The sequence below is a fragment of the Eutrigla gurnardus genome (assembly GCF_963514095.1).
Source record: "Eutrigla gurnardus genome assembly, chromosome: 17".
NCBI lineage: Eukaryota > Metazoa > Chordata > Actinopteri > Perciformes > Triglidae > Eutrigla > Eutrigla gurnardus.
Window position 1 is genome coordinate 7,920,624 of NC_139928.1, and position 23,823 is coordinate 7,944,446.

At 43.5% G+C, this 23,823-nt stretch overlaps 2 protein-coding genes across 2 annotated transcripts; both read left to right on the forward strand.

Annotated features, from left to right (window-relative positions):
- The first annotated feature begins 1,842 nt into the window (after positions 1 to 1,842).
- LOC311028476 (SH3 domain-binding protein 5-like) lies at positions 1,843 to 13,349 on the forward strand. Its single transcript, XM_084033078.1, has 9 exons — positions 1,843 to 2,200; positions 2,637 to 2,699; positions 4,537 to 4,665; positions 9,122 to 9,286; positions 9,739 to 9,869; positions 10,152 to 10,194; positions 10,845 to 11,061; positions 11,173 to 11,547; positions 12,258 to 13,349. The coding sequence occupies exons 1-9, from the start codon at positions 2,099 to 2,101 to the stop codon at positions 12,431 to 12,433; spliced, it is 1,401 nt and encodes a 466-aa protein (XP_083889204.1). The 5' UTR covers positions 1,843 to 2,098; the 3' UTR covers positions 12,434 to 13,349.
- A 2,385-nt stretch (positions 13,350 to 15,734) lies between these two features.
- On the forward strand, positions 15,735 to 21,366 carry LOC311027907 (digestive cysteine proteinase 2-like). Its single transcript, XM_084032127.1, has 11 exons — positions 15,735 to 15,878; positions 16,481 to 16,540; positions 16,628 to 16,720; positions 17,310 to 17,482; positions 18,009 to 18,267; positions 18,369 to 18,564; positions 18,668 to 18,861; positions 18,949 to 19,040; positions 19,726 to 19,887; positions 20,438 to 20,627; positions 20,719 to 21,366. Exons 1-11 carry the CDS (start codon positions 15,833 to 15,835, stop codon positions 20,904 to 20,906), a joined length of 1,653 nt encoding a protein of 550 aa, XP_083888253.1. The 5' UTR covers positions 15,735 to 15,832; the 3' UTR covers positions 20,907 to 21,366.
- The last annotated feature ends 2,457 nt before the right edge of the window (positions 21,367 to 23,823 follow it).

Consider the following 23,823-nt stretch of genomic DNA (forward strand, 5'->3'; position numbering starts at 1 on the left):
GAAGCCTAATGTTCCTCAGCTTACATTAACAGCAAATGAGCACAGTGTTTACAGGAATGCTGCCATGCTCCTGCCTCCAGTGTGACCCTCCCTGCTATCCGGAGTCCTCCACCAGAGGGCGAGTGAAACCTACCCATAATCCCTCACTGGAGCTCCGTCAAGCTCACAACATGTATCTTCAATAAAACTGGAATGTTCAAACCGGTATCCAGTCCAAAAATAAAGGTGGGTTTTGGCTACAAAGTAGATTTGGGGGGGAAATGTCACGTAAGATGCATTAAGTGACAAAGTGTTAGTACTACTACCTGACAACAACCAATAACAAGTTGCTAATGGCTTTAGGCTTAACAAATAAGCATCAATACTTGGGGTAGCATATTTTCCTCAACAACAAAAAAATGAGGTACCTTCATATGGATCAGAAATTGGACTAAACTTCCTAAAAAAATGTCCATTATTAGTCTTTGCAATTCCAATGGAAGAGAACAAACCTTGAAGCTGTAAGAAAGCCATTTCAAAATGTAGTTTAGGTTCATCTGGTGGTGGAAGAGACAATGTCCCATGCAACCACTCACTGATACTTTTAAATACACTGCACCATTCCCACTTTCAATGAAGCAAACACTTCCAACAGCTCTCCCATATTTCCCTCTGTGGTGGCATCAGCCCTCTTGTCAGCTCGACTGCTGACAGGAAGAAACTAAATGACGGGTGAAGAAGGCTGACTCTGTCCTGGGTTGAGACCTTGATCCAGTGGAGGTGGTGGGAGAAAGGAGAATGATGGCTGAGCTGTCATCCCTGATGGAAATCTTCTGGCTGCCTCACCGGAAGTGTGAAGTAGAGATACTGCAAGTACTTCCTTCCTGCTGCTGTAAGACAGTAAACACCCAGTAGAGCGCACATACCCCAACTAACAACTATCCCCTCATTCATGTGCAATAACAATATCAACGTACACTGTCATATTCATATTCGCTATCATATTCTATTTCATACGTGCATAATGTGAATTAAATTTTGTTTTTTTACTGTTCCTTATTTATTATAATTTTTTATATATATTTATTACTGGGCTGCACGGTGGTGTAGTGGGTAGCACTCTCGCCTCACAGCAAGAAGGTCCCGGGTTTGATTCCCGGGTCGGCCCCGGGTTCCTTCTGTGTGGAGTTTGCATGTTCTCCCCGTGTAAACGTGGGTTCTCTCCGGGTTCTCTCCGGGTTCTCTGGCTTCCTCCCACAGTCCAAAGACATGCAGGATGGGGATAGGTTGATTGATGACTCTAAATTGCCCGTAGGTGTGAATGTGAGTGTGTACTGTGTGTACCCTGCCTTCGCCCAATGACAGCTGGGATCGGCTCCACCCCCCCCCCCCCCCCCCCCCCCACGACCCTGAATACAGGATAAGCGGTAGACAATGGATGGATGGATGTTTATTACTGTAACTTATTTTATATTTGTTTTGTTTTGTCTTGTTGCACTATCCTCTTTGCTGCTGTAACAATGTGAAATTCCGCACCATGGGACTGATACAAGATAATGTAATGATCAATTAAATGCCTTGTCAAGCTCTCAACTATTGGAGGTACCTTTGAGCAAAGGCTGTACTTTTTTTTTAATACACAAAATAAAGTTTTCTTTGATAAGATTTTTTTTTTACACAGTATAAACATCTTTCATTCGTCATCAAGTCCCAGCCTGTCCACTTTTAAAACATAAATGCCCACTGCTATACTAAATGGACTTTTATTTTGAAAGCGCAAACCAGAAGCAGTCCTCCTGATAATTGCAGTGACCTTGACGCTTTCATTTCGCCCAGTTGTTCTGCTGCCTATCCCTGAGGTGGTGATCTGGTCTACAGTGTGCGTGTCGGATCTCCCAGCGGCCGGACGCGCTCCTCGGTCTGCGGACTCCTCTGCTCCCATTTAAAGCACCGAGACCCGACAGAACCCGGAGCATGCATCGAGCTGCGTGTGAAGGCTGGTGAGGAGGACGCATCACCGCTGGACACCCCTGCTGTCCTGCACCCCGGGGTCGCGCTTTGTTTCCAACGAAGACGCACATTTTCTCCTCGCCCAAAAAAATCTCCAGATATCCTGAAAATGGATCCTTTACGAAACGGGAATAATTGTGAGGAGGACTCGCAGTGTGCTGAAGAAGAGGAGGAGGAGGAGGAGGAAGAAGAAGTGGACCCAAGAATTCAGGTGAGATTTAAAATAAATAAATAAAATAAATCCAGATGTGGCCACCAGTGAAAGTGACATTGAGTTGAAACTGGGAAGAGTTTTATTAACCTGTTAGATTAACCTCATATTCAGTGGAATACATGTGTAGCCAATAAAATAAAATACCATACTATTATATTAATACTATATGACAAAAACTACAGTACCATTTAACTGAAATTATTATCAACTGAATGTGTCAGCACTGCATACAACTGAATAGAATCTTAAATAAGTAGAATGAAGAGTATTTGTCCCTTTAATGTTTTCCTAAACACTCACTCACTCACTCACTCACTCACTCACTCACTCACTCACTCACTCACTCACTCACTCACTCTGAGGGCTGCATGCTCAGTGAATTGGTAAACACAACCCTCCTCTTTCTCTGCTTTCCCGTGTTTTCTGTAAACAGGGAGAACTGGAGAAGCTGAACCAGTCTACAGACGACATTAACCGCTGGGAGAGCGAGCTGGAGGTAAGAGGAAAACGCCAACCGCCAACACGATTGTCATTATGCCTCTCCCTGTAAACACTTCCAGTCGAGGCTGAGCTAAAAACATCTCACTGAGCCAACGAGGTTTCACTTTGTGTGTGTTTGCCTAGCAGCGAGGTCAGCGCACACAAACACTTTGCCCAGAAAGTCTTGCAAAGATGGAAAATGTTTCTAAATGCGGTAGCTGCTTCTGAAGGGGAAATGTGGAAAAAATGAAGCAGCGATTGTCACTCCTCCTCAATGACACTGCACCGTATGAACTCTCAGTGCTGCAACAGAGCGTAACTACAATCTGCATGTTAAATATAATATTTGAATGGCACATTTGGGGCAATGCGAATCCCAGGTGCTTTCCTTGTTTCCTTTTGAAAACATTCCTAACATTTTAAAAGCGGTAAAGGCTCTGAAATGCGGTGAGGCACAGTGAAAAGATGGTATGGCTCTTCTCTTTTTCAGTGCTCACTTGGGTTTAAACGTTTACCAGAAGGGTTACTGTTCAGCAAAAGTCAAAACATTCCAGAGGCGAGCTGTGGTTTTGCTTTTCCTTGAAGTAGGCCCCTTCTGTTTCTCATTAGACCACAGCCACACACACAAAAAGGTGCTGAAATGAATGTAACGACTCAGGGAGAGCACACACGTCCCTATGTTGCAACCACTGCCATATCGTGCTCAAATCATGGTTTCCAGCTAAAGATAATTCCTATAGATCCTGCTGATGTCAACACATCCCGAGGCAGAATGAACGTCTGGAGCCGAAGGATTGTGAAAGCTGGCAGGCTGCAGGCCGTTTCCCCTCGCAGAGTCTGGAGTTGATTCAGGACTATGTACAGTAGATTCAGAGGATTCAGGAGAAGCTGAGGCGACGAGGTTAAATCCACCCTCAGATTTGATTCTCCTCCATCATGGAGGTGAACGTCCCGTGGCGGAGACACGAGAATGTGTGCGTTAGAGATGAAGTGGGATATCACTTGCAATATATATGAGCAGTAGCGTAGAAAACACACTTCCCAGCCTGGATGCTGTTCTCAACGCTGGACCAGGAAGTCAGGAAACGTTATGATGTCACGGGAAGTGTGCTTCCCGTAGCCCTCTCCCTTTTCCCTCTTTTACCCTCTGTTGTACTCCGTTCTTTCACGGACAGGATGCAGGTGCTGCTGCCTTTCAGACACATGCTGACACTCAGCCACCACACAGATACCAGACATCATCTGTGAATGACAGCTCTACTGTCACTCTGCCTGTTTGGGCTTGTTGCCAAAAAAATAAAAAATGATGTTGCAGATTATGCAACACCAGCGCTCACAAATGATTTCAACATGATTTCATCAGCGAAGAATGTGAGCTCGCAGACGCTGAGCAGCATGAACCAAAATGGAGGTATAGCTGAGTTGTACATCAACATGTGCTTGTGTTTGGGTGATGGTTTAGTGGTGACTCGAATTAGAAAGGTCGGAGGCGCCAGGCCAAATTGATCAATGGCAGCAGGACAGCACACGCAGCAAGGCAAGACAACAAGAGGCTACAGTCCGACTGAGCAAATCACCAAAGAGCTTTAAAATGCATTATAATGACTGTAGATGGAGAAGTTCAGCATCTGGGTCAAATTATCAACAGGCCAAGTTAAAAATATAGAACATAAGAAGATCGATTCAGATCCTTCAAACATTAAGAACGTTGTGTATGGATAAATGATTATAACAAAAGTGATTTTAGCTCCTTTTTTCATTAATTACAAGTTCTCAGTAAAAAAAAATGTGAAGAAACAATTACACAAGCCTTTTGTGTGTGTGTGTGTGTGTGTGTGTGTGTGTGTGTGCAGGACTTCCGTCAGCGGTTTCGTGCCGTTCTGGTGGAAGCAACGGTGAAGCTGGACGAGCAGGTGAAGAGGATCGGACGAGCTGTGGATGACTCGAAACCTTACTGGGAAGCCCGCAAAATAGCAAGACAGGTACATGTACACACATGCACACCCACACACACACACACTGAGCTGCAGTGCCTGAATACTGCAGACAGCAGGCTTACTGAGCCTTAGCGATGAGAAGTTTAAAGAGCTTGGCTTGTATCTACTTAAAGGAAGCACAGGCACGTGATACTTATTTTTAAACTCAGTCATACCTCTGTATCCTGAGCTCATGTCACACGTACGCACACACACACACACACACTCACACACACACACACACACACACACACACACACACACACACACACACACACACACACACACAGTGTCGGGAAGAGGAATAATCTGAGCTGCACTGAAACTGCTAGACTTGCCATATTTTCCTCAATCAGTGTTGCATCCTTAGCCTCAGGGTTGCAGGTAGAGATGCAACGTGGTTATGGCACTAAACCGTGCTGTTCCCTCTCCGGTGGGTCATGTCCTTTACTGTTCCCTTCCAGCCCCTTGAGGCTTCGATCTGATTGGGCAGTGCAAGGAAATTTAGAGTCCAGCGCCCCCCTCCTCTCAGCCAATAAGGAGGAAGCTTATGCGTCATTCATCAGAAGTCTGACATTTGTGTGTCAAAGCTGAGCTGTTCAACCAAAATAGATTGTGTGTGTATATTTATACAGTATATGTGTGTGTGTTGTGTGTCCTTGCTTGTCTCTGTTGCGATATGACGAACTACCTGCCAGTAGGATCTGCTTCTGACCGCTACACGTGACAGTCGGGGATTACTGACGAGGTTTTGAAATTTGATGGGACCGGGTCCGTTCACGTGAAAAGATCCAAAGCCTTCCGTAGCTTTGTGCATGTGAGTGTGTGAGTGTGCGATCAGAGGGATTAAATGGAGCAAGCCCCCAGGTTAGACCAGTGTATTGTCTGGCCATGATTTATGGATGAATATTAAATATTTAATACGTGACCTATTTAAAAGGGATTCCAATGCTCCAACCCTCACTGACCCTACCAGAAAACACACACACACACACACACACACACACACACACACACACACACACACACACACACACACACACCAACCCCCAACCATAAGCCAGGCTCAGCCCCCCCAACCCCCCGATGTTTATACTCCTACATTCCAACAAACTGGGGTGCGGTGTATAGGAATTTGCCTGTACTGTCCGATCTTTTGTCCTTTTTACCCAGCATTCTCTTCTGCACCACTGCCTGCCTGTCTGTCTCTCCTGTACCCCTCTCTCTCTCTCACTCTAACTCTCTCTCTCTCTCTCTCTCTCTCTATCTCTCTCACTCCCTCCCTGTTTAAGCCAGCCCTCCCCATGTCTTCACCTTCATCTCTCACCTCCAGAAAAATGTTAATTAATGGGGTGAATTTCATGAGGCGTCAGACAGGATGACAGGGTCTTAATTAAAAGATGAGTCATGTTCACACACACACAGACACACACACACACACACACACACTGTAGGATGATATGAACAACGGGAGTCATGCACGTATGAGTTGACAGCGCGTCATGGTAGTTCAGACCAGAGCGTATTGTTTGCCTCTCAGACAGTCGGATATCGTGGGCTCCGTGACATCAAGTTGAAGTTAATTTGCATGCCGTCCCCCGTGCTCAGCAGGCTTTTGTGCCACAAAGATAACAGCTAAATTGTCTCCTCCAACTTAACCTTTATGTTACTCACTCAGGTTTTTTCTTAATTTTTTGGCAAAAATAAAGAAAGGCAGAGACTCACATAGTGACTGTGTTTGGTCAGCTGCAGACAACACTATGAATAATCAGCAAACACCAACCCGGCAGGAAAAAGGCAGTGCGCTGCTGCTCCCTCCAGGAAGTCCTGTTTTTTTTTCTTTATCTCCAACTTGACAAAAGCCATTGATGGATAGTGTGAAAGACTGGGTTCCTTCCCTTTTCCTTGGTTTCTCCTCATAAAATATCCATCATCGTCCTTCTGTTTTCCCTGCAACCCCCCGCTCGTCTCCGAGCCTGGGAAATGGGTCAGGATCGGGGACAAAGAGGAGGGATTCATCTTTGCCACTCAAAGTGCAACTGTTATCTTCCCCCTCCCTTCCTCTATCTCTTCACCGTCTCGAAAAGGCCTTAGCAAACCTGGATAGGCTATCTCGCCACTGTGACACTCGAGATATAACAACAAAACACACACAAGACGCCGGCGTTTGGATTTGATGCAATTCGCTTGAGACGATGCAGGTCTCTGCTTACGTCACCGTTGGAGACTTTATCGTAAACTTTGCTGACAGTGGCAGGGGGGTCATGTCACAGGGGTTAAAAGGAGAGTGTTATGTGAAAGCTGTTTAAGGTGAACGAGTGACGAACACACAAAGAACTACAGTTCCCCTCAACTCTCTGCTTGGTGCATGTTGTGAAGTCCCAGATTCACAGTCCCGTCTGAGTTCATGACATCACCCAGAGGTGACGGATCCACTGTGAATTCACAACAAATAAACTATTCTGTTGGAATTTTATTGATTATTATTAAAAAGTCAGAAGTCATGCTTTGTTAGGTCTGTCTGCAAGACTTGTTTTAGAATTTGAGTTTGGATCTATCGAGGGTAAGCTGTGCTAACACTGTAGCTGCTTCATAAACACTTAAAATACCGTCATCTAGGCATAAATACTGCAGCGACCTTGTTGTTTGTACCATAGACAGACACTCATGCAAGGTTCTATTGCAGAGCTCTGGGTGACCACAGACCGAATATATCATTTTTCCATGTCGGATTCAGTGGGTAGTGAGTAGAATTTCAATGCTGATAGGCTTAAATATTTCATCTCACAGACACAACGTGGATAGATGCATATATGGAAAATTTGCATCTTTGCATTGACTTTATGTAATAAAATCGCTGCATGAAAGTTTGCTCTGTGTTTGGTGTGAACACACCTTAAGGATGCTTTCACAGCTAGTCAGTTTGGTCTAGACCAAGGGGGGTCACTTGGCACTGTTGCACTTCAGTTCTGGTCCGGTTCCTGTTCACACTGACTTTTTACAATCGAACAGAGAGGCTCCTTCGCCCGAACCGTCAGACAGTCGACTGCTCGGGGAAACCCCTCCTAGAGACCATTTCATTGCACCTTGGATCAGCTTTTCTGCTGTCATCTATTGATTTTTGAGCAAATACATTTGGATTTCAAACTATTTATGTTTGAAGCTGTAGAAATGTTCTGTGGGGGGGCATACTGACCTACAGGGTTTGTCGTAAAATGTCACCCTGTTGCTCACAACTTACAACAACTGATTCCCTTTGAAGGGAAATGTGTCCTATTAAACTGCTGTACTGTACAAAATGTACTCTAACCCCATAACGCTGTTAAAGGACCAGAGGAAGAGGGACGGCCTATTGTTGCACAATTCTGGCTCAGATGCATGTGGAATTAAATGACAGACAGCTTGGGGCAGAGTTGTTCACAGGATGGGTTTTCTAGAAGTTTTTCTTTTGCCGACTACGAACCATTTTGTTGAAAACCTGAAAGATGGCTAGGAGGGCGAGGACGTTGAGTTCTCTCATGAGTTTGTGATTTATGTTTGATAAGGAAGAGCATTCCCAGAACTAACATCATACATAATATTTATGGCATATGCATGCATGTTTCACAGCCCCTTTCACAGAAATTCTATACAGTTGCTTTGTCTTGATGAAGTCTCAGTGGGAAAAACAAAGCAGATAGTCTTTTCGGTTGATTTTCATGCCTTATCATTCTTTCTCCCAGGTAATTTTTGAAGAAAATCCCTGATGACACATTTTCATCTGGTAATTAATGTAACTTAATGTTGACATTAAATCATAGTGATGCCATCATCAGGTTCATCACATTTCCCCTACCCTAATAAACCAAATATTCTTCTGATATGAGTTACTGCTAAATGTTCAGCCAATACGCTGACCTTTCAAATCCCGCCTGTCTGAGTGGAGAGAGTGGGTCCAAATATGTCCAGCATGATGGAAAGAATCTTCCTGTCGACCATGACCGTGGGCAGGAAGAGCCCACTAACAGCGTGTCAGATTTGCTTAGCTTAGCGATTTGCTTAGCGACAAAGCTCCCGTTTGTCTATCGGATCAAGGCACGGTTGTCTTTCTGTGCGTGGGTATCTTGTGTCCGATCTCCTCGCTGTAAGGACACAACCGTGATTCCTCTTGAGGAAATCAAGGTCATAAGGTACACAGAGGATAGAGCACAAGGACAAATGCTGCACTTATACTTTCCAAGAGCCAACTTGCTGGTAGAAATTAGCTTCAAATTAATGTCACGAGGTTATGATTCAAGCTCTCCGTCAGCGTTTTCACACTTGTCCACTTCCATGACATCAGAAATGGGTGAAATCCCTGTCCATTCATGAAACCCTGCGGCTCCACAGTTGTAATATTTACCACCAGAAAGCTGATATACGTAGTCTTTTCAAGCAGGACACATGTTCATAACTTTGACTGACCCCTCTCCCTGAACTCCAGGCCCAGGTTGAAGCCCAAAAGGCCACTCAGGAGTTCCAGCGGGCGGTGGAGATCCTGCGGGCAGCCAAGGAGACCATCGCCCTGGCTGAGGAGAGGCTGCTGGAAGAGGACAGCCGCCAGTTTGACTCCGCCTGGCAGGAAATGCTCAACCACGCCACACAGAGGGTACGAACGCCATGCAAAATAATAAAAAGGTTCCATCCTAACAAGTCATTTGTGCTTGAGGGCGAGAGCTTAGACTGCTACAGACGCTGGGGATAGTGAAGGTGGAGCTTATCCAATATATGATAAAACTCTTAAAATGACGAGAAGATACTTAACTAGAAGAAACAAATATTTCTATTACTTCACAGATAAGAAGCATCTATTTTTTAGTGGAAAAAAAACTTACCTTAAAAATAAGATTACCATAATAAGACTCCCTGCATAAATAAACAGTTTTTTTTGTTTTTTTTAAATCAGGCTCTACGATATATAATGGAAATTCACCACAATCAACTGTATTTTATCGTGAGCCGTGATAAAGTCCTGTATCGTCCCATCCCGACATGATAATACTGAAACGTATTGCATGCTCGGTTTCTACAGTTACTATAAACCTTTCCTGCCTCTTCCAGGTGATGGGGGCCGAGCGGGTGAGAACGTGCAGCGAGGCCGAACACAGGAAAACAGCAGCCCATTACAATTCCTGTATCAGCCACATGAGGCAGTTAGAGAAGAAACTCAAACGCTCCATCAACAAATCCAGGTCTGTGCCTGTTTCTCCTCTCTGAATATGTTCTTCTCTTTCCCCCCTGATTGGGCCTCGCCGGGTGTGTGTGTGTGAGAAAGCAGGGCTACGTCAATGTCATCTAATGCAGTCCAGATGTTTCATGTGTTGGTTGTGCAGTACTGGGGTGTGCTCCCTTTGTAAGAGCCAAGGAATGTGACTGCTAACAGAGAGTCTTATTCGTCCAGCAGTTCCTCCAGTGACAGCTGGCACAGTTCTGTTCCTCTCTCTCAGCTTTTCATTCTTTTTCTCCCCCTGTAGGCCATATTTCGAACTGAAAGCCAAGTATTATCTGCAGCTTGAGGTATGTTGGAGTTTATCATTTTTGAAGCCACACAAATTGTGTAAATGTGTCAAAGTTGATCATCACTTTGATTCATTCATGTTCCCCTGAGGATGCACTGTCATTTTCCATCTAGCACCATCACAGGTCAAAGTTTTAATGTCAAATACTTTGGTGTTTGTCCAAATACCTGCAAAACTAATTCTGGACTGTCTCTGATTATGACTGCTCAATATCTGTTAGCCTGAAGCACATTACCACTATTGCATAGTACATCCTCACAGGGCTGTAGACTCTTAGTGGTGTCTGCTGCCCCTGATGGTGTGTCATGCTCACTTAGTCAAGGACACACTTTGCGTTTCAAAATGTAAGTATTCATAAGTCTATACTGGAGCCTTACCGACCAATTTAATAGCCTATCACAGATATATTTGTCAATATGCACAGATTTAATGCATTCATTTTTAAAGAATCAGATAAAGTAAGTACTGCTTGTGTCAGTACAGAGTTTGCCCAGCAGAGAGTGCCATTGCTTTCAATAGCAATACAACCTGGTATAATGTAACACAACACAAAGGACCAGGGGGCCGTCATTGTAGCAAAATACAGCTGGAGTCACAAGGAATGTAACCTGCCTGACTGACGGAGAAACTGTTTTTAAATCCTCACAGCAACTCAAACGCCACGTGGATGAGCGTCAGGCCAAAGTTGTGGTCGCTAAGGCTGACTACCGCGCGGCACTACGCAACCTGGAGAGCATCTCCGAAGAGATCCACGCCCAGCGGCGCTCCCTCGCCATGGGTACCAGGGAACAGGGCGTCGGTGCGGAGGGAGACGGGGGCAACGAGGACATCACCAACTTCACGATGGAGTCAGACGGTCTGTCAAGTGAGTATAACTGAAGCTTAGCGTCCACGTCGTCCAACTGTACCAAGGTTTTTTTTTGTTGTTGTTGTCGTCTGTGTGTCTGCATGTTTAATGTGCATATGTGTGTTTCAGTGGTGTCCGTATCAATTGATGAAGAGGGCAGTCACAGTAACAGCTCAGAGGAGGAGACAGACACCTCCTCACCCCAAGCCATGTCCTCTTCATCCTCCTCCCAACCCTCCACCTCTGCCTCCACTCCCCTGGACATGCCCGGCCCTTACCCCTCCTCCTCCTCCTCCTCCTCGCTCTGCACCCCCTGCTCCTGCCTGTCCACCTCACCCTCTTCCTCCGTCCTCGCCTCCTCCTGTCCCGGTGGACTGGAATTAGCGAGTCCCTGTAGCTCTCATGACCCAGACTCGGTGTGGGGTTCTGGGCATACCTCGCCTCTCCTGGGCCCTCGAAGCCAGTGCAGTGGAGCTTCTTCTCCAGACTGCGACCAGGAGAGAGGTGTGTGTTCATCGCATCAGCGTGTACATGTGTGTTGACACATGTGATGTTTCATCCTATATGTAACTTTGGAAAGAACCAGGCTAACTACTTCCCTTTAAACACCACTAACCTGGACTAAGATGGGCTAACTGGTCTCGACGCATTGTTGACATAAAATACACAAAAATGAAATCTTAAATAAACAAAAAAACTTCAGTAAAATATCATCATTCAAAATATAGAGTACACATCTAGTGAGTTGTCAGCGCTCCATTTCAGGCTTCTTTATTGCAAATTACATCAGAAGTAGAAGTTGATATTCCTAAAAAATAAATAATAATTCACAAGAACTAAGTATTTAAGATCATGTGTGACTTGAATCATAAATCTGAGACTTGAACTTCTACACAATGTGTTTATAAAAGCAGTAAAAATGAAAGGTCTCAGGTGTAAAGAGTGTTTCTAATATAAATGTATATATTTTCAAAGTCTAATGCCATTATTCCACACCTTTAACTAAGGAAAACGTCACTCTTTAGCTTGGCTTCTGCCCTTTAGTAAGATGGAAAAGTGGTCCACTGAAATAAAAAAAGGGGGAAGAGAGGGAAGGGTTTGATTTTTTAAGAAAGTTCTATTTCAGTCAGCAATGATGCATTTGTGCATCATTGGTTTACTTAAACATGCACATTTATTCACCGTTGCATGCCCTCCATTTCTGTGTGTTGCAGGTGACAGAGCTGAGGGAGCAGAGGCGACGCTAGAAGCCAGTTTGAACAAGCTAACCTTGACTGTAGCACAAAAGCAAGAAGGGGACTCTGGAGATGAACAAGATCCCCATATCATTAACCCTGAAATGTCCCCACCAAGCTCGGCTGCTACCGTTCTGTTACTCAACAGTGTCTAATAAACTTAAACGCTCCGTCCAGCTTCAAGCCTCAAAACTGGACTCTGGCAGAAGACGTGGAGCAGGGCGAAATGCTAAATCTGATCAATGACAACCTGCTCACCTACCTGTCTGATCATCCAATGGCGTTATATAAAAAAGGTCATATACGTAGTGTATTATAAACAAATGAGAGCAGGGATAAGAGGAGCGATCTATTGGTATTATTATTAGTGCAATGTGAAAGACTACATTTCTCATAGGCCTCCTTGCTTGTCGCCATTGAACAGATTTCTCTCGCTCCGTTTCTCCTAAAAGAAGTCTATTTGTGCAGCGAAGGAGTTTGTGTTGTACAGCCGTCCTTCCTTTGGCGTATTGTAAAGGCTGTCAAGTCTCATTAATGTCTACAGCTTTAAACTTTAATGTGCTAACCATGAATTGAAGTAAACATAATACTGTTGGCATTGCTACAAAGGCCAACAGTGAGCCTCTTTTTTTGGGATTTGTATCTCTGAGGATGAAAATGGGACAAAACGAGCTGTTGGATGTTGGATGGTGTCTTTTGTTCCACCTGGATTTGAGCTCCTAAACGTGCAGCTGGCATTTAGGATGTAAAGACTGTTTTGGAGGAGCAGTTTTCAAGGTGGAATGTGGAGCTCAAGACGAGACTCACCATGATGGGACTGAACACAAATGGTCTTCCATTTGGATTTGTGAATGAATGAGTGAATGTTTTGAGTGCAGCTCACCATCTGAGGTGGTGATTGAGCTCATGATTTTCTTCTTTTTTGACTGTTGTCTTTTTGAGAAATGCTCAAATACTACCCTGTAGTACAGATATTCTATATTTATACTCCTGTATTCTTGTATATGAACAGTGGTTTGTGGTAACTGTTAGTTTAACAAAGAATACGCAATAAATATGTGCTAAACGTAACATTTTTATATCACGTCTTTGAAAATTTCTGTTAGCACTTAATCTGATTATTTGTCATCAAAGCGCCTTTTGAAATAGTAATAATTACACTTTTAAACGGGATAATGTGACATGAAACAACTATTTCTATAAACTATAAATGTAAATGTAAATGTATTTCAGAAGATTAAAATTGTGACTGTCCAGCTTACTTTGAACAAATGTCCACAGTGTAGGGAGTCTGAAAAAATATCCAAGGAACTTTTAAATATAAAATCATGCATTGGTAATTTAAACACCGGGCTCACAAGGGTGGGAGGAAGTAACATATTAAGGACACCACACACAATGTAAACGGTTAAACCAGCTTTATTAAATAGTTCGCAAAAGAAAAACAGAACAAACAAAAGGGAGCTGAAGATCCCGGCCAAAAAGAACAGAAGATCAGGATCAGCTGCGCAGTGAGCCGTCGTTCCCGCACCTCCCCCTATTCTTACATGAGTAGAGTCAAGGAGTTATTAAATATTACATTTTATTGATAAACAAGATAAACGATAAATCCTCCTCCATAATATAAAAACCAAAAGACCGGCCAAGATTAATAAAGAGAAGGGGAGACACCCAGACCAACCCACAATGGGTTGTAGGATCTGGACTCTCCTCTAACCTCAACCAACATTCCCCTTAACCTAACAGATATAACCAGACACACAGACACAAAAACAGGACTACCGGACCCATCAAAACCACAAAGAGCAACCCAAGGGTCTAACTCGGGTGTTTAAAGCTCTCAACAGCCTATCCCCATCTTACATTTCAGACCTTTTACACCCACTCAGCCCCTAGGTCTTCTCCATATCCCCCGCTCCAGACTGAAGCAGAAAGGTGACAGGAGGAGCAGAAAGCCTTTGCAGTTGCTGCTCTGTGTGGAACCAACTGCCACCCCACAGACCACAGCACTGGACGGGTCGTCGATATCCTCAACACCAGACATGGCCGAAGCCGCCTGGACAGAGCCACAGCCTCCTGGGTCTCATCAATCATTTCAGCACTGGACAGCTCCATAACCACTTTGCCCTCTGTACTGATAGGGGACTGAGGACAGATTATGTCCTTCAGTCCCCTATCAGTACAGAGGGAAAAGTCACACATCAAAACCACAAAGAACAAAGGTCTAACTCGTGTCCAAACACACTTACTGGGTTTGGATCATTCTAGTAGTCTGGCTTTGTTACAAAAACTTGCAAGCCCCCTATCTATGCAGGTATACAGGAACAAACACATGCAGTAGCGGCGCTGAGCCAGATGGGGGCGTTGCGATGCTTAATCACTCGGAGATAGATAGATAGATAGATAGATAGATAGATAGATAGATAGATAGATAGATAGATAGATAGATAGATAGATAGATAGATAGATAGATAGTAAGTGGGTCAGCAGCAGAGTGACTAATATCTTTATGGCTTGCGTGTTATGTTCAGCAATTGTTGAAATATGTTTGCGTTTGGGAGTCATGTGACGAGGCTCTAGATGTGGTTTTACTACAGGTTGTACATTCGCTCCCAAGTACGTACAAGCTTCATCTTCTTCTTCTTCTTCTTCTGTGGATTTTTTTGGCAGCCGGCATCCAATTTGTTGCATTGCTGCCACCCTTAGGTTAATTACGCCATATCCTCAAATTCTTTCCATCAGACCAGTGTCTGATAAATATTTTAACAAACACCACCTTCCCCTCCCACTTGATCCCAAGTTTAATATGCCTTTAACTGACACATCTTCCAGTCCCAACTCTCTCATTTTCTCCAATAATTCCCTCCTTTCACTGCTGTATTTCCTACAATAAATCAGAGCATGAGGCACTGTCTCAGGTTCTTGAAATTCATCACACAGTCCATTTTGATGTTTCCCTATAATGAAAACAGTGCTGTTCAATAATGTATGACCAATTCTCAGTCTCGCGATAGCGACTTCTTCCTTCCTTCTCATCCTTCCACAAGGTTTAGCTCACTCAGACACTCTTTTGTTCAATGAGAATAAATGCCTGCCTTTTGTCTCTCTCTCCCATAATCTTTGCCACTGGGTCATGATCCCCCTCCACACAAGACATTTCCCCTCAGCCTTAGACAGTTTTAATTTTATCTCCACATTTTCCTTCTTTACAGCTGCTTTTGCTAATTTATCAACTTTCTCATTGCCTGAGACTCCTGTATGAGCTGGGACCCACATCAGAGAAATCACCACTCCTCTCATAGTCACTCTTCTAATTGCCATCAGGATCTCACATATAAGGTAACGTACAAGCTTCTACACGAAGTTAATTTTGTCATATGACACACATCACATGACTCACAAAAACACTTCTCGTATCTGATTGGAGGGCTCTTCTGCGCCACAGTGTGATTGGCTGAAATGGGACGTAGGGTCGGTGTTTGGGACAGTAGTTAGGGGAGTCATGTGTGTTGATTTGTTATTTATCCCGTATTTCTGATCTCGGTGTAGACACGATGCGTTGGTGCGTCGCGGCTCTTCTTTTGTGGCTTGTCGCAGTAGGTAAGGGTCGACACAGAATTAGCGTATCGTGTTGTACAGTTAGGCTAGCTAACGTCGCATGCTAAGTCAGGAGCTAGCCGTTAGCGTTATCTTTGGCTTCGTGAACGCTGTCGTTTAGGTTGCTAAATGAAAAGTTGGCAGAAACGCGTGTTAAATACATATCATAGGCTACGTGAATACAAACAATTATTAGGCAACTTCTGTCTCCGATACGGGCCGATGCAGAGAATGTGGTGCCAAACTTCAGGCAAAAATCTGTCATTTTAAAGTTGACTTGCTTTGTCGCGGTAGCTGCATGCATTAAAACATGGCTAATGTACCGAAACTACACTTTAATTCGGTATGCCTGCCACACACCACCAACTACACTATATCTGTTGTAAGCCCTTCTGTTGCCTCGTTATTCATTCAGTGGTACCTGAGCTAAATACAGATCTGAAGAGTTGCTGAAGTGTTTAATAGCCATACAAATGTTTTAAAGTGATAATGATTGATAATACTGAGCAAATGTCTGAGGACGGCTATCAATATTCCCAGAAACATTCATTGCGTTTGTCCTCATGAGAACTATGCTGAAAATGTCGTTTTTCTTTTGTTTTCAGCTACTGAGGGAAAAGCAGTCCCTTCCCTTCCACATTTTGGGAATGGCTATCACGTCAAAGGTAAGATATTAGATAACATCAGTGGGATCTATTTTCCCTCCCCTCAGAATGTAGCCTAATTACAGGACTGTGTATTGTTCCCTGCAGGAGTGATCTCCCTGCCTTATGCTGAGATCAAGGAGCCTTTTGAGGCCTGGTTGGACCTCGCTGCAAAGTCCAGCCGAATAGACTACTACCATGGTAAGAAACCACCCAGCTTGTGGCTTTTGTTTTAAACCTGACTCGGCATTTAACCTGCTTGAGTGGATCAGTGATGTGAAACTGAGAAGCTGTTGTGTCAGACCAAAGCGACTAGAGCGAAACATGAGCACCCAGTACTTAAAACAAAGAAGTGAAAGGGATGATTAAGCATTTTTGAGGAACGTATTCTGTTGACTCATGTTCAATAATCACATGAGTATGTATATGATTTATTTTATATCCTTACCATCCTGAGGTAAAATATCAGAAATAAAACTTCTGAAATCACAAATGCATGAGAAATTTAATGATTCTGTTGCAGCAGCAGATTATTTTTTTGTACTGTAAACATTTCTGGGTGCTTTAAAAACATATTTTACTTTCAATTTACCTACTTACCTTACGTGTCGCAGACCACATGTATCTGTAACATTCAAATGAGATGACACACACTGTGTAAGGGTTAAACAAATACTGGGTATCTTACAAAATGAAGCTCTTGCTGCAGATACAGTAATGGCTATATGTAATTGCACACTGAGACGTAAGGATCTAATAATGTCTAACTTCTCACTTTGCTCATCACCAGGCCAGGTGTCAACCTATCAGTTGGGGGCAGAGCAGCAGTGGGGCGTTGCCTATAAAATCACTCCTGAGACCACAGAGACGGAGCAGAATGTGATAAAGTGTTTCCAGGCCAACGGCACAAAGGATGAAGCAGTCGCACCGCAGCCGTCGCTGCCTGATGTGCAGGGCTTCCAGGTCTGTGAGTGTTGAAACGCTCTGTGCAGTATCTGAAATTCAAACCATAGTTATTAGATTGATATGTGTAACATTAGTCGTATCACCATAAACAGGTTTGAAGCTTGCCAGTCACAGCTGACCACCAAGTCTGGATTGTTTTATAGTACAGAAAGTCTATAATGTGTAGCCGCAGACTGAACCCGAGTAGACGGATTCCAAATGTAAATATTTCCTGCTCCTTCTGTTTTTGCGGTGTTGCATTTCAACCATCACTGGATGTAGCGTAGCGCTCCCTGACATGCAGCCCGTCTGGTGAAAGGGCCTGTAGGTGTACTGTAAACATTAAGGACTGGGAAAATTACGTGCAACGTGAAGACGGAACAATTAAAATCAGCACACTGCAGTGTTTATGGGAAACGGTTACCGCTCATATCCACCACAAACTCCTTCCAAAAATAATATGACCACAATTTCAGATTGAATCTAACCTTGACACATGTTGTCTGTGTGCTCATCAAGTGAACAATGTTTATGTGCCTTCTAGTTCCTGCGGATGGAGTACTATGGAGGTTCCCTGTGTGAAGTTTGGCAGAATGTGACCACCGTGGGTTACAAGAAGAACACGTACACACTGTGGGTGACCCATCAAGAGGGTGCAGGTGGCAAGGATGAGCCCGCCACACCCCTCCATTATGAGATGATGGGATACAACACACTGCTGGGCTCACATTACGACAAATACTTGGTGGACTACGACGAGTTCAGCACTCATGTGGACCCTAAAGTGTTTTCGCTGCCTGAAGGTTTGTGCTCTGGTCGAGGTGCATACATTTAAGACATTTTAAGTAAAGTTTAACAGGGGAGGGGAAAACATGTTTCTCTTTTGTGAATCTGGCCCCTGCAGGGATGAGCTGTGGGGGGTTTCCCGGTCCAGGAGTGGAGCACCACATGTTGGCCAATCCGATGAAAGATCTCATCCACACCTCGGCATCCGGCCATTCACAGCACATGTTCGACCATTTCAAGGACAAGTTTCAGCGTCGGTACAGCGACAAAAGAGAGCATGAGAAAAGGGAACATGCTTTTGTTCACAACCTCCGGTGAGAAGTTAAATACAGACGAGGTCTGCTTTATAACACTCCGGCATAGATACATATATATATATATATATTATATATACCTGATGACTGTTTTTCCTGTTAGGTATGTCCACTCGAAGAATAGAGCAGGGCTGTCCTTCTCTTTGGCTCTGAACTCGCTGTCGGATCGCACCATGTCGGAGCTGTCCACCATGAGGGGACGGAAAGCAGGAAAGACCCCAAACAGGGGGCTCCCCTTCCCCTCAAAAAATTACCAAGGGGTGAATGTACCCGAGTCACTTGACTGGAGGCTTTATGGTACACATATGTAATAGAAAATGTTAAAACAAAGATGCATCTTTTTGGCAGGACATCCCAGTTTTAACCTCAACTCTGCTCCTGCAGGTGCTGTGACCCCAGTGAAGGACCAGGCAATCTGCGGCTCCTGCTGGAGCTTTGCCACCACTGGAGCAGTAGAGGGTGCTCTCTTCCTGAAGGTGAAAAGGATTTGCTTGTGCCACAGTCGCTGGCCACATTCCAGTGTTTTCAATTGACAAGCCCACTTGCTCATGCTCTGTGAAGCCACACATGTTTAGCATGGCAATTCATCTGGCCTTGTTTGGCAGATTTGCATTGCAGTTATGTTTCGTGTTCGGTTATTGGCATCTTTCTAAGTATTTAAGATTTAACTTGGGTTGCAATGTGGAGAAAATTCATAATTCTGTCATTGAGTCTGTATAATTTCTGCACAAATCTGCATCTGATGCTCAGTATTTCTCTCATCCGGAAGAGGGCCCACAAGACGATTCGTTGTGCCACTTTGCCTCATGTCAGACAGATTTGTTTCTAAAGAAATAGAACTGAATGAATGTGTGCTTTGGCCTGCCTCCATCCTGCACAAGGCGAAGCTCCAAGGCATTCAGTTTCCTGTGTTGCCAAGCAACTCAATCCAAACTATGGTTTGGTATGGGGTTTAGTGGCACCGCACCTGATTGACAAACTGTTTGACTCACTCACACACAAACATTTGATCTTGTAGCTGCCAGTAGCTGTCTGATTGATGATAATGGAGATTTCTCAGGAGGTTGTTGACCCGCTGCAAGGAGAGAGAAAAAATGGGCAGAGGATAATGTGTCGGTGGAGTACTAAGTGTGATGGTGTGTTTGGCTCTCGTGCTTTCAGACCGGCTCCCTGCAGGTCCTGTCTCAGCAGATGCTGGTGGACTGTTCCTGGGGTTTCGGAAATAACGGCTGTGACGGAGGGGAGGAGTGGAGAGGATACGAGTGGATCATGAAACATGGAGGCATCGCCACGACAGAAACTTACGGAGCTTATAAGGGGATGGTAAGATGATTCCAACATGTGAAGCCTGTACCTCTTGAAACAAAATGGCCTCAGAAGCCAGGGCTTGACCGTAAGGGTTGCTGTTACAGTCAGAACCGGAACCACATCATGTTTGTTTTGTTGTTTATGACAATATATCGGTTTTGGGATGTCTGCTGTCAGATTTCAGAACAGCCTGGTTAACCTGACGTCTCCCACAGACACGGCATCACACAAACTCTGTTACACAAGTGGTCAATTGAATGTCTCCTGTGGCCAGTTGCCATCGGAACAGAGGCAATAAAAGCTCAGTTGGAAATTTATTTCCAAAGATGCTATATATGACATTGGGAGCTTTTCTATTCCCTCTCAACGGCTTCCTCGTGGCGACGGGCAGTGTCATCAGCGGTAACCGCCGTATTAAGATGCCTTAAGAAATGATCTTAGCAGTATTGGCTGATCGCTTAGGAGTAAAGTGTTCGAGGGGACACATGTATGACCGGGACATGCAGAACGGTTTCCAGTCCTGACGTGCTTCAGTATACAATGGTCTGCCTCCCTGTCTGAACAGAATGGACTTTGCCACGTGAACGCTTCCCAGCTTACCGCACCTATCAAGAGCTACACCAACGTGACGTCAGGAGATGCAGAAGCCCTGAAGCTGGCGCTCTTTAAAAACGGGCCGACGGCTGTCAGTATCGACGCTGCCCATCGATCATTTGTGTTCTACAGCCATGGTGTCTACTATGAACCAGCTTGTGGTAAGTTTGCCGTTCGCTCCCACTTTTTTTTTTTACAGCAGCAACTGGCCTTTTGCGCTCTATAACTCTGTATGCTTCTTGTGTTTTCAAGGTAATACCACTGCGGATTTGGACCACGCTGTGCTTGCGGTGGGATACGGCACACTGAAAGGGGAGCCGTACTGGCTGGTTAAGAACTCGTGGTCCACCTACTGGGGCAACGACGGCTACGTCCTCATGTCTATGAAGGATAACAACTGTGGCGTCACCACCGATGCCACATATGTTACACTGGCATAGGTCTGCTCATTTCCTCTTTTTAACTAGGTGTTAATACCACTATGTGAGAATACTACCACAGTAAGAAACCTCTCGACTCGTTGCTGTTTCTTTTAAAATGTAATCCGCTTTTTACCTGCCTGACTCGATTAATTGTGTGAAACTGAGGACCGACTGTGTCATACGAAAGGGACATGACTCCAAATGTTGGGTTCTCAGGTATGATCAAATCAAACTGAGCCGCGATGATGATGATGATGATGATGATGATGATGATGTGTCAAATGTCGTTGAATAGTGTTGGGGTGAATCGAGATGCTGCACAACTCGCACACGAAACAAACGTGGTTTTGACAAGTGTATTGCTGGTGCCTTCTTTTCAGTTGTACATTTTGGGACATTTTGTTATGGTACTTGATGATGTATTGCATCCAAATGCACTGGTCTGGAATCAATGCAATAAAAGCAACATTGGAAAGTTTTTCTGTTTGGTGGCTCAAGTGACGTCTGTGGTTGATCTAACAGGGAGGCATGCTTTCTACATCCGTGCAGCGGAGTATCTTATCTTTGCTTCTTATCTTTGCTTTGGAATAATTCATCTTGAATCAAATTCCTTTTGCCGGAGTAACATTGCATGCTCTGTGTTTTTTATTTATATATTTATTTTTCATGTAGTCTATGACAAATTCATATACATAACAGTCCTCACTCAAAATAAAACTAATGTAAAAAGTAATTTTACATCGGAGTATAATTCAATATAATAAAAAAAGAACAGTCCCATCCCTTAATATTCATACACAACTACAAGCTGAACTAAATTTGTCTCTTTGCTTGATAATGAGAATATAGAAAACCAGGCAGTTGCTTGTTCAATAGCATTAAGATACAAAAAATGGTCCATAGATTACATTTCATACATTTACATTACATACAACACATTTTTGTAATTTTTTGTATAAAAGTGCAAAGGGGTAGGTTTAGGTCGACGTGTGGGGGGGTCTCTGCCGATGATTAACGGAGGGCGATCGTCTGAGACACCGGAGTGTCGATATTTACTTGACCGCTAGAGGGCGCGCTATTTTGAAACGTAACATATGGTCGTAATTCGGTGCTTGACACACGACCTATGTGGTCGTTTTCTCGAGGAGGACAGTCTGGAAATAAAAGGCCCAGCTTCCTGGAGCTCTCCCACTTTCTACCCTGCCGGCACCAGAAGCCCTGTTGCTGCTTTTGTTTGCTGTTTATCCACACGCACACTACTGATGTTAGATTTTCACACCTCATACTTGTATTTAGTTCCACTCTATACTTAAATTAGAAGTAAATTATACAAAACATTTTTTGAAAATGAATTATACATGCAAAAACTGCACACACAATATGTAGCCTAGTATATATATTGAAGATATATGGAGCTGAATAACTGACACACTTACACATTTGGAAACGAGCACACTCTTCTGCATGCCACTAGAGAGCAGCAACAGCACAGAAATTATGTGTTATTTAGCACCATTCAAGACCTGTGGGTCAAAGGAGCTGATGTGCTCATAGGTCATCGAGTTCGCTCACAGACTATATAATATATTTCTGATTTTTAAGAATATATATATATATATATATATATATATATATATATATATAAAATCAGCAAATCAGCTTTTATTTTCCATACACCAAAAATATAAAAGATTTGAAGTTGACTCATTAAATCCCAGCACATGTCCGTTTCATTTAATTTGAGACCTTTTTTAAAGATAAACCTTGATAATCCAGAAATGACTTAAACTGGTGCAGCTCAGACATTTCTCATGGTTCAGTTTAGGGAACATTTTTAACTTGTTTCTACTGAGGAGTTAAGGACTACAATTGTTTCCAGATTACCTATATATACATATTTATTCATATCTTTGCATATGGTAAAAAAAAAATAAAAAAAATTTTTTTTAAAGGAAACTTAAATTGGTTTTCCTGAAGAGTAGAGGGCAACTCCCTCCAAGACAATGCCGAGGGTTTTATTCCTCATACATACTGAAACATTACTTTACATTGAACTGACTCTCACCTGTGGGTGGATTACTGAACAGGCCCAGGGCCCCAAATTGTCAGGGGCCCCCATGGCCTTCATCTACAAAATGGGTCATTCCGTGTCATTTCATCAAATTTCTGAAAATCTTCCCACCTGACCATCTCACAATGTCCTGAAAAAATTTGAGTACAAAGATACACTTGTTAATAGGAAAAATCCAAAATATTAAGTCTCTACTGTCAGTAGTTTTCTCATGAAACATCATTGAATGAAGGGTAGTTTAGACGGTTTTTGGCATCATGCTCTGAAAAGCCATTTTTAAACAGCAATATCTGGAAAACTATCTCACCTGTGGCCTTCAAAATTTCTACAGTGTATATCTGTTACGAATAGCCTCCAGACATCGAATATCAGGGGTGTAGCTCAATGATAACCTAGTATGGTAGGTACTTAAAATGTGGCTTGTTGAAATAAAGTAGTACATTTGAAGAGTGACTGAGCTCCCATTTTTGCAGATAAAAGACTTCTATCACTTCTGCCTCTATCTCTGGTGTTAGCTTAAACATTCTACAAAATATGGTTTCTCTCAGATGATTAGTTTCACAGATATTAAGGCTCAAAAATGGAAGTTAACACATCTTTGCCCAACTTCAGAGTCATATTCCAAAAAACTGACAACACGTATCAGGTCCAAACTTACTTTTTTTGAAAGATCATATTCTTGTTAAAATCATATTAAAACATCAGGAGGGTGTTTTGCCTCAATTTGTCGCAGTGATTTTTTAAAATCCTGATATTGGTGGGGTTTTTGTGGCCGTCGTTGGTACTGCATGTCTTAATATCCTACAAGTAAACATCACAGCAGGGCATTTCAATTGTGTTTTTTACCATTTACCAAAGACTTAT

Coding starts and splice junctions, on each gene's coding strand:
- LOC311028476 (XM_084033078.1), top strand. CDS start 2,099: ATGGATCCTTTACGAAACGGGAATAATTGTGAGGAGGACTCGCAGTGT. Junction 2,201..2,636: donor AAGTGGACCCAAGAATTCAG/GTGAGATTTAAA, acceptor TTCTGTAAACAG/GGAGAACTGGAGAAGCTGAA. Junction 9,870..10,151: donor CGCTCCATCAACAAATCCAG/GTCTGTGCCTGT, acceptor CTCCCCCTGTAG/GCCATATTTCGAACTGAAAG.
- LOC311027907 (XM_084032127.1), top strand. CDS start 15,833: ATGCGTTGGTGCGTCGCGGCTCTTCTTTTGTGGCTTGTCGCAGTAG. Junction 18,565..18,667: donor GCTTTTGTTCACAACCTCCG/GTGAGAAGTTAA, acceptor TTTTCCTGTTAG/GTATGTCCACTCGAAGAATA. Junction 20,628..20,718: donor CTACTATGAACCAGCTTGTG/GTAAGTTTGCCG, acceptor TGTGTTTTCAAG/GTAATACCACTGCGGATTTG.